At 34.5% G+C, this 17,738-nt stretch overlaps 1 protein-coding gene across 1 annotated transcript in view; it reads left to right on the forward strand.

Annotated features, from left to right (window-relative positions):
- LOC131428966 (putative uncharacterized protein DDB_G0286901) overlaps nt 1-14,774 on the forward strand; it is a 105,366-nt gene extending 90,592 nt beyond the window's left edge. Inside the window, 4 exon segments of the mRNA XM_058593021.1 lie at nt 12,959-13,729; nt 13,850-14,221; nt 14,317-14,474; nt 14,476-14,774. Coding sequence (XP_058449004.1) covers nt 12,959-13,729; nt 13,850-14,221; nt 14,317-14,474; nt 14,476-14,701 — 1,527 coding nt within the window. The 3' untranslated portion in view covers nt 14,702-14,774.
- The last annotated feature ends 2,964 nt before the right edge of the window (nt 14,775-17,738 follow it).

Consider the following 17,738-nt stretch of genomic DNA (forward strand, 5'->3'; position numbering starts at 1 on the left):
GTTTTTATTAAAAAGCTTCCTAATAGTGGTACAGAATTTTATAACTATATACTATAAAATCTGCTTGCCAAGTGCGAGAAATCCATAAGAATTACTTCAATTCTGAGGCTGGAGCAGTACCATGGCAAAATGAATCAATAAACAACTTATAGACAAGAAGAAACGTGTACTTATTTATTTAAAGTTGGAAAAAAGCTTTCGGGGGGCTTCCATATATTTTAAATTAATCGTTTCGAAACGTTTCATAACCATGAAGACGAAAAACAATATCTGAAACGGCATTTGTTATGAAAGTTTTCCTCAAGTAGAGTTAAAATCCACGTCTGTGTAGGCTATGTACGAGGTCATAATTTATTGACGAGTCAAAGAAACAAATGAAACTATTTTTTGTTAACATACATAATGCCAGACTTCTTCTTTCGGAATGACCAACTTTTATTACTTAGCACTTGGCATCCCTGGTTGAAATGCCTACACTGAGCTAAATTTTCTTTTTCACATTACATGATATTCTAATGATTTTGCACAATTAGCATTTCCAATAATAGTTACAAGATGTGTTCAACATCATGTCAAATATATGAGATAATCTTATGAAACATAAAACTCTTCTTAACGTTATTTTTACAAGATTTCCATATAACGAATGAAATTTCCAGTCTGAGTCAAATTTATTGGCGCGTCTTATAACCATTACTAGATATCCGCACAACATACAATGGAACAATTTATGAAGCGCATATTATATTCACTTCGAATTTATTTATATAGGTTCATATATACCATATGGATTCAAGCTGTACTAGTATTAGTAATTATTAGTAAGTATTAGTAAGTTGGATGAGCTGTCTTGTCAGCGATTTAAAATTACATTGAGATGCGAAACTTCCTGAAAAAAAAGGTCTGGAGCAGTTGATGAATATCGAGGACACAACTATTCACGACTTTCATCGGATTTCCATATAAATTATATGGGATATTTTTATAACTTTCATTATGATAAAGTCCATTTAGATTTGACGTACACATTAAATAAAGATTATAAGTTTCCATATAATTTCTATGAATTATATTCTGCGTATGATTCATATGACAAATCTAATGAATATAAATAAGATTTTCATTTCAGTGTAGACATTTCGTTGATTTCGTGCCCGTTTTCTCTTGACTAGCGAATTATGCACGATCTCATTTTATCGTCTAAAATACAATGCAATGAGAGAGAAAACGAAAAGAGCTTGAGGTATAGTGTTATAATATGCTCCTTCTAAGAAAACATTGATATATTTTTAAATATACTGATATAAATTCTTCGAAGATGTAGGTGTTTCTTTGTAATACGCCTGAGGAACATAATTTTCAATGATTTCGTTAGAAGTGATGAGAATTGATTCATATAACAACATTTTCCAAAACGACAACATTCTCAATTTTTTCGTTGGCGTAGGCATAATGCCCCAGCCGCCGTATAATATGTCTCACAACAAATCAGTGGTATGCCCCACTACAAGAGACATTACGCCCCACAATAATGATGCAATATGCCCTTGAAATATCGATAAAGAAAAAGGAAAGATAAAGAAGATATACTTTGCATCAAAAATGAATTCAATAATCAATTAATTACAATTGGAAACCATCAGTTTTCATTCTCCCAACGCTACATTTTGTTTGAATAACTGTTAGAAATCTGTAAAACAATATTTTAACTCGAAGCATACTGTTGAACCGAAGATGGGGCATAATGTCCGTAGAGTGACTGCTGTGAAAAAAATCGTATATAAAAGAAATGGTTTTGATTCTCTGGATTTTCATACTGTAAATAGAGACATTAACACTGCTAAAAGTTAATTACTAAGTAACAACCGACCATTAAACGTGTTTGTTTAGTCGAAGCAAAACTGTTACAGCATATGCCGCAATTTGATGCTTTACTTTACTATAATTGTCTTTTCATCAAATCGGTCACTCTCCTTTGCCTACAACAAAGAAGCAGAGATTTTATTGGAGAACTAGCAATTCCCGCAAACAAAAACCTTGTATCGAAAATGATGTCTAATGATATTTCCAGTATTTTCATATTTTGCAGCAAACGACAACTGTCAAACTTGCACAGCAGAAAGATCCTACGAGAAGATAGTGTTAGTGATAAAACTTTTGTTTAGAAAAGTCTTGAAAGCTTAAAAACGAAGGCGGGCGTTTTGGCCAGCGGAGGCGCTTTATAATACTTTCCCCTAATTCAAAAACAAAAAATATTCAACTGTTTGTTTTTTCAGGAGATGATTCAAAATGATTCAACTAAAAACTTTAACGCTTACGAAAAAATTTATATATTTTCAGTGATTACTTGACGGAACGAAAAATTTTGCCGAATGGGGCAAAAGCGCATCTATTTTCCTTTTTTCTTAAGTCCAGAGCTGTTTACTTTCTCATCGAATATATGAAATTTTCCTAGCCTAGTTCCCTCAGACCAAACCTTTCAATAATAATAAGACTGAGCTACCATTTATTTATTCTATTTAAAATAGTTTTTCGAATAGATGTACAATGAACCATGAACATGTGATGATACATTTCTATTTAATTCAATGAAACGAGGATCAGTAGTGTAATTCAATATGTAATAAGTAGCAATAATTAAAAAAGCACCATCCCAAAATGTAATGTAATGGCTAATTATAATGACATTACTCGATTGTAAGGACTCTTGATGATTAACTAAATCAATCAATCAATTAAGCTAAGAAATACCAATGAAACGATTTGGATTCATTTGAATTGCCATCAGCATAACTAACTATGAACAAGCACACTTCGGTCTTCTTTTCGCTCTTGCTCTCTCAATTCACTCTCTTTCTGTGTGGGCTTTCGGTATGGTGCGAAAAACTCGGTGAGGAATATCGGTGGCAAGCAAATGGATTTTATCCCGGGTCCGGGATTCCAATACATGCCGGCAGCTCAGTTATCGCCAATGAGGAAAAAAACGTCCCGGATAGTCCCGTCCGGGACGTCCCAGTATAGTGCGAACAGGCTATTATGCAGTACCAATTTGGTCAAGTTGTTGTTCCACCAGGAAGAAAATGCTTCAAAGGATTCAGAATAAAATTCTGAAAATGATTTTGAAGCGTCCTCCCTGGTTTAGTACAAATGAGTTACACAGACTCACAAATATAGAACCATTAGATGTAATGTCACATAATATTATAAGCAAATTCCGACAAAATCAATGCAATCTTCAATTGAATCGATTCGCTCTCTATATTTGTTAGTAAGTTAGTATATAAGTTCCTTTTCCCCATTACAAAATAGAAGTAGGTTTAGAATTTTCCCTACACAAAAATCTCAGAATTGCGGAAGCAAATAATGTCCTCATGGTAATAACCAAATCATATTTATAATAGGGCTGAAAAGTCACCACTTGTGGCTGAACACCCAATTTAAATCTTAATAATTTAATTTTAACTCATATTCCAATAAATAGATATTAAAAAAAAACTCCTACTGCTGGAATAGGGGGAAAAGTCGCTTACACGAAAATATCGATATCTCCGTTGAAAATGGATGGATTTTAACAATCTATGGCTTGTTGGATAGCTTTTACCGTGCGAAATCTAAGTCTAGGAATATATTCTGTTTTCAAGGTCAAATGTGACAGATACTGTCAAAAAGTTAACATCCGATCTAAAAACCATTCAATAGCGTTCTGGATGACGGGAAGACCTTTCATTTGCGACTAGTTTGATCAAAATCGATCCAGCCATCTCTGACATCTTGACCCTTTATTGACAACACACATACAGACAAACACACACACACAGACATTTGCTCAGTTCGTCGAGCTGAATCGATTGGTATGTTACACACGACCCTCCGGGCCTCGGAAAATTTTTCTAAAGTTTGAGCGAAATTTATACCTATTTTTTATATATATAAAACGTGATTGATCCGCCAAGCAGTGAAATGATACCTATTTTTTATCAATACGCATGTTTTTTTTGCTTGGATATTCTTAGGTGTTTTAGTTCTCATGATATTATTTTAATTATCGTCGTTCTAAATGGCAAATTGAGATTTTAATCACTCATTACACTGTAATGTCGAAACTGCAAATCGTATCGAATTTCTATCTTAACGTGTGACAATCGATTGAACATTCCATGAGATGTCGAAGTAAGTTCCACTTTAGAGTTTCTCGTCATAATTTATGGTACTTCCAGAGCCGGTATTCAGGAACTAGAATAACCCAAAATGATTCGAATGGCCATAAATTATTACGCCAAACAAATTACATCTTCTATATCGGTATGAATTTTAAAAACTCATCATCTGTAATTCCAGAATCGGATAAAATTCAACAATATTGTATGGGACCTTAAGTCCTTAAATTAAGTTTTTGTTTTTGAAGTTCGATTTGGCGTTTTTGAGAAAATAATTGAGCTTTGAGAAACGATTCGATACTGGAACCGGAATTATAAAATCGATTTAGCCGAAATCAGTTAAATTCACCTGATGAGTGTGTAGACATCTTTGAGAAGTCATCTACGAGAAAAATTAATTGCATTATTTTAATTTCATTCACATATCATCCTGTAGTTCCGAAATCAGAAGTCGGATCCAAACGTAATTCAGGAACTTTGTTTGGGAGTTACTACTTTTCATATGAATATGAGTTTGTAGAAATCGGTTTAGCCATCTCCGAGAAAATTGATTGAAATAATTTGTCACACACGCATTTGCTAATCTCGACGAACTGAGTCCTATGGTATCTGGGAGTCATGTTCTTCCAGCATTTATTGCTGTAAGTGGTTTAAATCAATATAATTATGCAATTGTTTATAAGCTCGAAAATGCTTATATCATCTGGTTTACATATGTCATACTCGAGCGATTATGTTGCCAAAAACGAACCGCGACATAATCGTTCGAGTATGACCGGTCCGAGGCAAATTGTCATGAAAAAGGATGCTGTACGCAGTCTTTTTGGTACTTAGAAACAATTGTATGTAACACTATAAAAAATCGTGTTTCACGTTGCTCCCAAGCATTGCTTTATCATACAGCGCTCAAAACTCCTACTGCTGGAATAGGAGAAAAAGTCACTTATACAAAAATGTCGATATCTCAGTTGAAAATGGACGGATTTTAACAATCTATGGCTTGTTGCATAGCTATTACCGTGTGGAATCTAAGCATAGAAACATATTCTGTTTTCAAGGTCGAGTGTGACATGTACTGTCAAAAAGCTAAAAATTTTGACATGAAACATCGTATAACTCAACAAGTAAACATCCGATCTCAAAACCATTCAATAGCGTTCTGGGTGACGGAGAGACCTTTCATTTGCGACTAGTTTGATCAAAATCGGTCCAGCCATCTCTGAGATCTCGACCTCTTAGTTGATAACACACATACAGACACACTCGGACATATGTTCAGTTCTTCGAGCTGAATCGATTGGCCCTCGGGGCCTCATAAATTTTTTCTAAAGTTTGAGCGAATTCTATACCTATTTTTTATATATAAAAAAATATAAAACGAGCGAATGGTACTTCTAAACCACGATCTGGAAATTCCCATGAACTTTACTTAATACACTTCAATCGAAGTGATGTAAACAATTTTAAAACTTTAGAAAAAGTACGTTTCATTTCCCACATTAAAATTCATTGGGAACTTTATAAACGGCATAATCGTATTGAAAACTTAACGCAATGTCGTCGTTGCCAAGGCTTCGGCCATGGAACCAAAAATTGTCATTTGGATATACGGTGTTTGAATTGTGGTAGATCTCATTCGAAAGATATTTGTCCAATTAATGAAACCACTGATAAAGTTACATGTTCAAATTGCGATGGAAATCATAAATTCAATTATTTGAAATGTCCTGTCAGGGAAAAAAATGTAAACCCTTGTTCGCTTAGACAACAAGTCAAATCAACGACCTTAAATTCATAGAACATACCTGAAAATCAGAAAACCGTTACAAATGCCACGCCTAATTCTTCGAATTTAAAACAAAAAACAGGCACGCCTTCCAATTCGTCTTCTAACGAAAACAGTTTATTAATAGGTAGATCGGCCAAATCATCTCCTTCTAACGGCAGTTATAATGGCAGTCTACCTACCAATAATCCTTCAATGCCATTCACTTTTTCAAACGAAGTCGATTTAATCGATATAACTGAAAATAAAATGATCTACATACGAGATCAACTTTTTCAAATGATCATCCGCATGAATTCGACTTCATCACTTTTTGAAGCATTTCAAATCGGATGGCAATTTGCAAATAATATTGTAATGAATATAAAATTCAACAGTGATGTTAAATAATTATTTAAATATTTCAAATTGGAATGCTCGATCTTTAAAATCTAGTGAAGATGAATTTTATAATTTTTTCAAAGTTCACAAAATTCATATTGCCATTGTGACAGAAACTTTTCTTCAACCAAATGTCAAATTGAAAAGCAATCCACATTATGTGGCTCATCGATTTGACAGGTTTACTGGAATGGGTGGTGAAGTTGCCATTTTTGTCCAACAGCAAATTAAACATCGAATTTTACCTTCTTTCAATACTAAAGTTATTCAAAGCTTGCGAATCGGAGTTGAAACCATTTATGTAATTTATTTCATCGCTGGAGCATAGTTGCCATTCCAATGCACCGGCGAACCAGTAAATTTCTTTAAAGGCGATTTGCAAAAACTCACAAGATATCGACCTAAATTATTCGTAATAGGGGACTTAAATGCTAAGCATGTCCAGTGGAATTGTAAGCAAAATAACAGTAATGGTAAAATACTTCATAATCAGCTCTCAGCTGCTTACTTCACAGTTGGTCATCCCAGTAATACAGAATTTTAATTTGAACGTTGTGAGTCCTATTGAAAATGAAGTCTCACTGAAATATGATCATATTTCAACTCAAGCGTTATTACAAGATGACATTATTGAGACGAATTTTGATGAAATTAAGTCCATCATTAGGAAACTTAAAAACATGAAGGCTCCTGGTAATGATGGAATTTTTGATGTTCTTATTAAAAATCTTCCCTATCTTGCCTTGAGACTCAAATGAAATTCAGGCAATGTGTGGTAAAAAATTTCAACAAGTGTTTTTCATTAGCTTACTTCCCAAAAAGATGGAAAAACGCTAAAGTAATTCCTATCCTAAAACCTGATAAAAACTCAGCAGAAACATTAAGTTATCGACCAATTAGCTTACTTTCTTCTATCATTAAACTTTTTGAAAATAATTAAATTGTCGAGAATGATGTCTCATATAAATGAGAATTCAATTTTTTTGTCAGAGCAGTTTGGATTTCGTCATGAACATTCAACTACTCATCAACTTGTCAGAGTAACGAACATGATAAAAGCAAATAAATCTTCTGGGTTATCCACAGGAGTTGCTCTTATAGACATAGAAAAAGCATTCGACAGTGTTTGGAACAAAGGTTTAATAGCAAAAATGTCTGATTTCAAATTTCCTATTTATTCGATCAAAATGATTCAAAATTATTTAACTGATCGTACTCTTCAGGTTAGCTATCAGAATTGTACATCTGAATAGCTACCCGTACGAGTCGGTGTGCCGCAGGGTTCGAGCTTAGCTTAAATCTTGTATAATATTTTCACTTCTTATCTTCCAAATCTACCCGTTGGTTGTCAGAAATCGCTATTCTGTGACGACACAAGTCTGTTATCCACAGGTAGAAATCTAAGAGTGATCTGCAGTCGCCTACAAAGAAGTTTAAATATTTTGAGTGATTATCTGTCAAAATGGAATTATCTTTACTACGACCAAGAGCTTCTTTTCTTAAACCAAACAATAATCACATACCCCAAATTGAATAACTTGGAATTGACATGGTCTGATCAAGCAAAATACTTAGGTTTAACGTATGACAAAAAACTCACTTTCAAGGATCACACTGAAGAAATTCAGGCAATGTGTAATGAATATATTAAATGTTTATATCCTCTTATAAACAGAGATTCTAAGCTCTGTCTAAAAAACAAATTGTTAATTTATAAACAAATTTTCAGACCAGCCATGCTTTATGCTGTAAGAATTTGATCAAGTTGTTGTTCCCTCACGAAGAAAACGCTTCAAAGGCCTTTCAAAATAATCTTGAAGCGCCCTCCCTGGTTTAGTACAAATGAGTTACACAGACTCAGAAATATTGAACCATTAGATGTAATGTCACATAATATAATAAGCAAATTCCGACAAAAATCGATGCAATCTTCAATTGAATCGATTCGCTCTCTTTATTAGTTAGTAAGTTATTATATAAGTTCCTTTTCCCCATGCTCTGTCTAAAAAACAAATTGTTAATTTATAAACAAATTTTCAGACCAGCCATGCTTTATGCTGTAAGAATTTGATCAAGTTGTTGTTCCCTCAGGAAGAAAACGCTTCAAAGGCCTTTCAAAATAATCTTGAAGCGCCCTCCCTGGTTTAGTACAAATGAGTTACACAGATTCACAAATATTGAACCATTAGATGTAATGTCACATAATATAATAAGCAAATTCCGACAAAAATCGATGCAATCTTCAATTGAATCGATTCGCTCTCTGTATTAGTTAGTAAGTTATTATATAAGTTCCTTTTCCCCATTACACAATACAAGTAGGTTTAGAATTTTTCCTACACAAAAATCTCAGAATTTCGGAAGCAAATGATGTCTTCGTGGTAATAACCAAATCATGTATATAATAGGGCTGAAAAGTCACCACTTGTGGCTGAACACAAAATTTAAATCTTAATAATTAAATTTTGAACTCCAACTTTCCGGTAAGTACATCGACTGTGCTGCACTGTTGAACTTTTTAAGCCATTTCTATTTAATGGCCAACGGCTTCATCTCAACTCTCTGAACCTGAACATTCTACTGGTCGACGCCCGAGACTTACGGCTATTTTCCGCGAACTATATGAAAACTGTCTAACCCTCAACTCTTCCCAACTATGGGTCTTTAACCTCCTAACTTTAACTTTGGTTGAAGCTTTTAGTATAGGCTAAGCTCGCGATTTTAAGTCGCCACTTGCCAGTGGCAGTGACCGGTGCCCATGAAAAATGATTTTGTTTCTACAACATCGTTGCGCTGGCAAATACTCGGAGATGTCCATGCTCCTTTAACAAAGTTTTTATAACGAGGTCGCAGTTACGCTGATATGCTGATGTGAGGATTCGCTTGTCGAGTTTCCTTCACAACTTTTTACTTTTCTACAATACTGGCAAATTCCATGGAAAATTTGGTGAGGGCGTTTCAATACGTTTCTTTTTGACAATACTAGTGTTTACAATTTTCCCTACACAGAAAGCACAGAATTGCAAATGAAGTCTTAATGGTAATAGCCAAATCATGTATATAATAGGGCTGAAAAGACACCACTTTTGGTTGAGCAATCTTAATAATTTAGGTTTAACTCATATTTCTATGAATATTTATTTAAAAAACAGAACAGAAATGCATGAAAGATGTGCAATTGGAAAATCGTAAAATCACAAACTCAAAGAAACTCAGCCAAGAATGTAACTAGTTTATAATATAAAAGTAATCAAATGCATTCAGAAGATTTTTGAAGTATCCAGGAGTCCTAAAAATGGCGTTCGGCTAATTTTATCAACGCAGACAAGAGATAATTGAGAAGAATATGTGGCGTATTCGAAGCTACTAGTAATCTACAGGAGAGAAGTGATCGTAGGCGTGAAGGCTCGTCTTGGCAACGGTTGAAGGACAAGTTAGTCGCGAACAAGCAGAGAAGGTGTGGCATAAGGTCAATAGTACAAGAAAAACAAACCAGCCGGAGGCACAAACTATGAATCATAGAACGAACCGACCGGTAACATAATATATGTGAGAAAAAAGTTAAGAAAAAACAGTGCACGCTGTGGGTTTTATCATGTTACTAGAGGCGAAAATGAAAAATTCTTAAATTCGTGATTGTGAATATTGAATGTAATTACATAAAAACCGGATAAAATAGAATTGTTTATGTAATTTGATGCTCAAACAAAAGAAAAAAATATGACAGAAAAAAGAAAAGGAGAGTACTAACTTCAGAGCTTCAGATAGAATTGGAACAAAGACAATTGCCTTTATTTCAGTTACTTATTATTGAATTCAAGAACTTTTTTATACAAATGTAGCGATTTCTTCATTATTTTAAGAAAAAAGCGGATAAAATTATTCGTCACAGTTTCGAAGGAATTCTCGAGTTTTTTCTGTAACACGGCTCATTAGGCGGCGCACACCTTCTTCGTCCATCGTTTTAGCTATCTTATTCCACCAGGTCGTCATCTGATTGATGTCTTTGACAACCTTTCCCTTTGCCTTGAGTCACCTCTTCATGATTGGCCAGTATTTCTCAATTGGGCGGAACTGGGGGCAGTTGGGTGGGTTAAGGTTATTCGGAACAAACTGGACCCCTTTCTCTGCATACCATTCTTGAACGACTTTGCTGTAATGACAGCTTGCCAAATATGGTCAAAACATTACGGGATGGTCGTGGGATCGAATGAGTGGCAAAATTAGTTTTTGGAGACACTCTTTTTGGTGTAGTTCCGATGTTATTGTCTTATTTGTAACAAAAACTTTCGGTTTTTTTGTTTGCCTTGACAAATCATAAATCTTCTTGCAAATTTGTCTGCAAAAACAAATTTTAATTTGGCTGGAACATCCCCCCGAACCGTTGCCAAGTAAAATTTTTGACCTGGGATTTGCCCGAAGTCAGCCTTGACATAGGTTTCATTGTCCATCAGAAGACATCCGTCGAACTTATTCAGCACATATAGTTTCCGAGCACGAATTTTGACCACACTATTCTATTTTATGGTCCGATTTGGCTGTTTGCTAGCTCGATACGACTTGAAAATCTTACCAAGCTAATACTAAGCGGATTATGTTGATCCGGGGGTTTGCGTCAGTAGTTGAACATAATCTGCTGACGCACTGATGAGTCGAAGACGAAACGTAAACATATGTTATATAATTTTTTACTAGCCAGTAAATTCTTCTAGCATACAGGTCTTATTTGCTTATAACCAAACAAACTAATATCGGTAATCGGTATCGGTGATGTAGTGACGTCAATGAAATAATGCCTGGCTTAGTTTGCCTGGTTTAGTTAGAATTTTATATACAAAAGCAACATAAGTGCAGAACTCCACCTGGTTCATTTATTTTCCAATAATTGATTCAATCGAAATAAATCATAAGGGGTGCGCTAAACAACCAAATAAACCAAAGATTTTGTCTCTATAATTAATAAACCAAAGATTATTATTTATAGAGACAAATTAATATTCAGAATGGAATAATTTTTCAATTGAATTTATTGTTAGAAGATATTCAAAAAAGCAAATCCTTAAAACTAGCCAGTATTTTTTTTCCTTTATTCAAATGAATGTCTTATTATCCTATTGAATGAGATTGAATTTTATCCAGATCCGACTTCTAGGATAAGAGCAATTCCAGAAATGAGTAGACGAAAAAGTGACAAAACCAGAATCGACCTTCTCCGATTTGGATGAAACTTTGCACATGGCTGCAGTATGGCAAACCATAAGTTTTGAACCGATGGAGAGGTCAATCCGACTCATGACCCATTTTTAAAAAGGGCGTATATATTGTATGAATCGTTCGCGCCGAATATCGGTTACCGTAACACGGGAAGAACACAATCTTAGACCGAGCAAATGTTGCAGTAACTTGTGAATTTTGTGCGGAGCGAAATAAAACGCGTTTAGTTAGAATTCAACATAACCCCATGTTCTTTTTTTATTCTCTCTCTCTCTCTTCTCAATTCAACTTACTGAGTTTCATGGCGGCTTATCTAGATAACTCCAATCTAGGTTTAAAAGCGTTACACGATCATGGATTCCGTAACAGTATTTTTGAATTTCACAAAAATTGTCTTTTTCAAATCGTTGTAACTCGGAAACCGTTAATTGTACAAAAATGGCGATCAGGAAGTAATTGTAGGGAATCGATTGGGCACTCTAAAAAAAATATACACTGAAAAAAAAATTGATTTTTTTTTCTCAATAATTACAAAATAATCCGAAAAAGTAAAATAAAAAAAATCGGGGTTTAAATTTTTTTTGATAACTTTTATGTTAAAGCTGTTATTAAAACAGATTGATGGCTATCGCATCCATGCCTTTTGCAAAATTTAGAAGTTACAGCTAAAACAGTTAGTTCTTCTCGTTGTAATTCGGAAACCATTCATCGTCCCGGGTTGACGGTTCAATGCATAGGACGCTGGTCTTAAAAGCCAGCTGTTGTATGTTCGAGCCCCGACCTGGAAGGATTCTTAGTGTCAGTAGGATCCATAGTACTAGCCATGCAATGATTCTGTACGCTTAGAATCGGCTGCGAAGTCTGTTGAAACAGAAAGGCCAAATTCCACGGGAGGAATGTAATGCCAAGACTTAGCTTTTTCATCATACAAAAATGGCGGCCATGAAAAAGTTGTAGGGGATCAATCATTTAAAAACCACGACCATATCGAATGAATCGTTCAATCATATTGAGTCATTATTGACCGATATTCAATCGGAGCTGACCAAAATAAACAACATTATTACTGCTACCGAAAAAAAAATCATTGGAATTTTCTAAGCTATCAGAAACCATATGTATGCCTGAATCTCTTGCTGTAAATCAAGTAATACACTGGCAATTAATGCGCAGTCGGCAATCGAAAAATGCACTGCAGCTCTACTTCACAAATTTGATGAATTCGAAACAAGAATCGATGCTGACACTAGTAATCTCAACATAGACACGAACAAAATCGTCTACCAAATTATGTACGAAGTCAAATTTTTATCGTCAGAATTCTCTAACCCAAGGCCAGAAAAGAAATTCGCCCATCCAAGCCTACGAGAAGAACTATTGAACTGTACTCCTGAACTCGACAGCACAACTTTAGAAACAGAGGAGGAAATTCAACAACAACAACAACAACAACAACAACAACAACAACAACAACAACAACAACAACAACAACAACAACAACAACAACAACAACAACAACAACAACAACAACAACAACAACAACAACAACAACAACAACAACAACAACAACAACAACAACAACAACAACAACAACAACAACAACAACAACAACAACAACAACAACAACAACAACAACAACAACAACAACAACAACAACAACAACAACAACAACAACAACAACAACAACAACAACAACAACAACAACAACAACAACAACAACAACAACAACAACAACAACAACAACAACAACAACAACAACAACAACAACAACAACAACAACAACAACAACAACAACAACAACAACAACAACAACAACAACAACAACAACAACAACAACAACAACAACAACAACAACAACAACAACAACAACAACAACAACAACAACAACAACAACAACAACAACAACAACAACAACAACAACAACAACAACAACAACAACAACAACAACAACAACAACAACAACAACAACAACAACAACAACAACAACAACAACAACAACAACAACAACAACAACAACAACAACAACAACAACAACAACAACAACAACAACAACAACAACAACAACAACAACAACAACAACAACAACAACAACAACAACAACAACAACAACAACAACAACAACAACAACAACAACAACAACAACAACAACAACAACAACAACAACAACAACAACAACAACAACAACAACAACAACAACAACAACAACAACAACAACAACAACAACAACAACAACAACAACAACAACAACAACAACAACAACAACAACAACAACAACAACAACAACAACAACAACAACAACAACAACAACAACAACAACAACAACAACAACAACAACAACAACAACAACAACAACAACAACAACAACAACAACAACAACAACAACAACAACAACAACAACAACAACAACAACAACAACAACAACAACAACAACAACAACAACAACAACAACAACAACAACAACAACAACAACAACAACAACAACAACAACAACAACAACAACAACAACAACAACAACAACAACAACAACAACAACAACAACAACAACAACAACAACAACAACAACAACAACAACAACAACAACAACAACAACAACAACAACAACAACAACAACAACAACAACAACAACAACAACAACAACAACAACAACAACAACAACAACAACAACAACAACAACAACAACAACAACAACAACAACAACAACAACAACAACAACAACAACAACAACAACAACAACAACAACAACAACAACAACAACAACAACAACAACAACAACAACAACAACAACAACAACAACAACAACAACAACAACAACAACAACAACAACAACAACAACAACAACAACAACAACAACAACAACAACAACAACAACAACAACAACAACAACAACAACAACAACAACAACAACAACAACAACAACAACAACAACAACAACAACAACAACAACAACAACAACAACAACAACAACAACAACAACAACAACAACAACAACAACAACAACAACAACAACAACAACAACAACAACAACAACAACAACAACAACAACAACAACAACAACAACAACAACAACAACAACAACAACAACAACAACAACAACAACAACAACAACAACAACAACAACAACAACAACAACAACAACAACAACAACAGAGTTTCAATCGCATAAAAAGCCCAGCCAAAATGAAGGAAATTCAACAAAATATTTTATCATCTTCTTTCTCCGTTATTCTTGGAACTGAAAGTAGTTGGGACGAAAGCGTAAAATGCGAAGAAATTTTTTGGAAATAACTATAACGTTCCGGCATGACCGTAACTTAGCACTATCCAACAAAAAATCTGGACGTGGAGTCTTCATTGCAGTAAGTGCTGACTTTTCTTCCAAAAAAATTGAAACAAATAAACACACAGAATTTGAAGATGTTTGGACCAAAGTATTTATATCAGGACAAAAACATATTTTTGCCCCCTGAAAATGCTAACAAAACAACTTTCGAGTTATTTTTTCAAACCGTAGAAAAAATTATGTAGAATATGGAACCAGAAGTTAAGTTACACATATACGGTGACTTCAACCAACGAAACGCTCACTTCATCACCGATGAACAAAATGAATCCATTTTACTTCCAATTGCAGGAGAAAATGAAACACTTCAATTTCTTCTCGACAAATTCTCTTTATTCGGCTTGAATCGAATAAATTCGGTGAAAAATAAACAAAATTCATATCTTGATCTTCTTTTCACAAGCTGTTCCGAAGACTTTTGTATGAATGCCTCACCAAATCCACACTGAAAAAAATGAAGCATTTCACACAGCAATTGAATACTCCATTTTTATGCATAACATGTCTCTCCCTAACGAAATAGAATACGAGGAAGTGCCGCAATACCACAAAACAAATTTCGAAGAAGCAAAACGTAGACTAAGTACAATGAACTGCAAAATATTTTGAGTATAGGAGGAAACGTCAATGAAGAAGTGAAAAAATTCTTTCCAATTATTAACAACTTAATTTCGGAAATTGTACCAGTAAAAAGAAGAAGTCACAATAGAAAATTGCCTGTCTGGTTCAACTCGCTATTGAAAAACCTGAAAAATAGAAAGCAGAAAGCACATACTTATAGAGAAGATAAAAGTGTTATCAATCTACAAAACTACCTCGACATTTCCAATGACATGAAAATAGCAATCAACTCGACACACGAAGAATATAATTTTAAAGTCGAAAGCGAAATCAATGAGCATCCTAAAAATTTCTTTAGCTATGTTAAAACAAATCTGAAGAATAACAACCTTCCTTCCCAAATGAACCTAGATGGAACTACTGGAAATAATAGCACTGAAATTTGTAATTTATTTGCAAATTTTTTCCTAGAAATATATACATCATTTGCCGAAACAGATCGTGAACGTGACTACTTTTCCTTTATACCGGAGCTTTCTATTGACATCAGTATCAATCAATTATCAAAGCAAGAAATATTCAATGAACTTGAAAACCTCAACGCAGCAAAAGGACCTGACGGAATAGCACCAATATTTTTGAAGCAATTAGCTACTGAGCTCACAACACCATCACGACATCTCTTCAACTTATCTCTAAGAACAGGAATATTTCCAGAAACATGGAAATCCTCCTTCTTAGTACCGGTCTTTAAATCAGGCTCAAAGTCAGACATATGTAATTATCGAGGAATTGCCATTATCTCGTGCATTCCAAAATTATTTGAAAAAATTATCAATGGGAAAATATTTCAACAAGTAAAAAATTACATAACTCCAAAACAAAATGGCTTTTTCAAAGGTCGTTCTACGACAACAAATCTCCTGGAATTCATTACATTCACTTTGGAAGCTATGAACAATGGAAATTATGTCGAAACTCTCTATACTGACTTCAGCAAAGCTTTCGACAGAGTTGACATATTATTATTACTATTCAAAATTAAAAAAGGTGGGTGGGTAATGTCAGAGACTTAACTGGATGTCGTGAATACGAAAACAACTGACATGTTCCTTAACACTTCCGAATATCAATTAGTTGATCAATTGTATGAAGGCTTCACTTGATCTCGATTACTGTGAATTTTCACACAGCGAAAAATGCAAAAATCTAACCAAACTGTTCTAGATTTGCACTAAACTGAGGATATTTCTTTCGATTTGCGAACAACACATCCTAATAGTTCTTCAGAAAACTTTTAGAGCCATTAGAACGGCTGATTTTTTATAATGCTCTCCAACGTTGCTTTTTCATCCATCGAAATGACTGGCAGCTGTGACGTAATCACTCTTGCCGGAAGCGAAACTAGCTTTGCAAACGGCACAAAATACATCTGCTCGCATTGGCGATAGAATCCAAACTGATTAGATTTTTGTTAGGAGCTTTCTTTTACGTGATTTCGTTTGTAGCTTTTTCACTAATGGGCGGTCCTAACGGCTATAAATATAGTCGCATACAGAATATTAATGTCGATTATTTTATTTCACATTTGCATAATTTATTGAAAGAAACTATCAATATGCTGTAGGAATTTGTTTCTAGCATTCAGAAGGGTCAAATTGTGTACGAACTCTAGAACATTTTTCGCAAAAACACAGAAGGTTTCACTTGATCTCGATTACTGTGAATTTTCACACAGCGAAAAGTGCAAAAATCTAACCAAACTGTTCTAGATTTGCACTAAACTGAGGATATTTCCTTTCGATTTGCGAACAACACATCCTAATAGTTCTTCAGAAAACTTTTAGAGCCATTAGAACGGCTGATTTTTTATAATGCTCTCCAACGTTGCTTTTTCATCCATCGAAATGACTGGCAGCTGTGACGTAATCGCTCTTGTCGGAAGCGAAACTAGCTGTGCAGGCAACACAAAACACATCTGCTCGCAGTGGCGATAGAATCCAAACTGATTCAATTTTTGTTAAGAGATTTCCTTTTATGTGATTTCGTTTGTAGCTTTTTCACTAATGGGCGGCCCTAACGGCTATAAAAATAGCCGCATACAAAATTTTTAAGTCGATTATTTCATTTCGGTTTTGCATAATTTATTGAAAAAAACTATCAATATGCTGTAGGGATTCATTTCCAACTTTCAGAAGGGTCAAATTGCGTAATTCTCTACGATATTAAACTCGGAACATTTTTCGCAAAAAAAGGCTTCACTTGATCTCGATTACTGTGAATTTCACGCAGCGAAAAG

The sequence above is a fragment of the Malaya genurostris genome, chromosome 2 (assembly GCF_030247185.1).
Source record: "Malaya genurostris strain Urasoe2022 chromosome 2, Malgen_1.1, whole genome shotgun sequence".
Classification (NCBI taxonomy): Eukaryota; Metazoa; Arthropoda; class Insecta; order Diptera; family Culicidae; genus Malaya; species Malaya genurostris.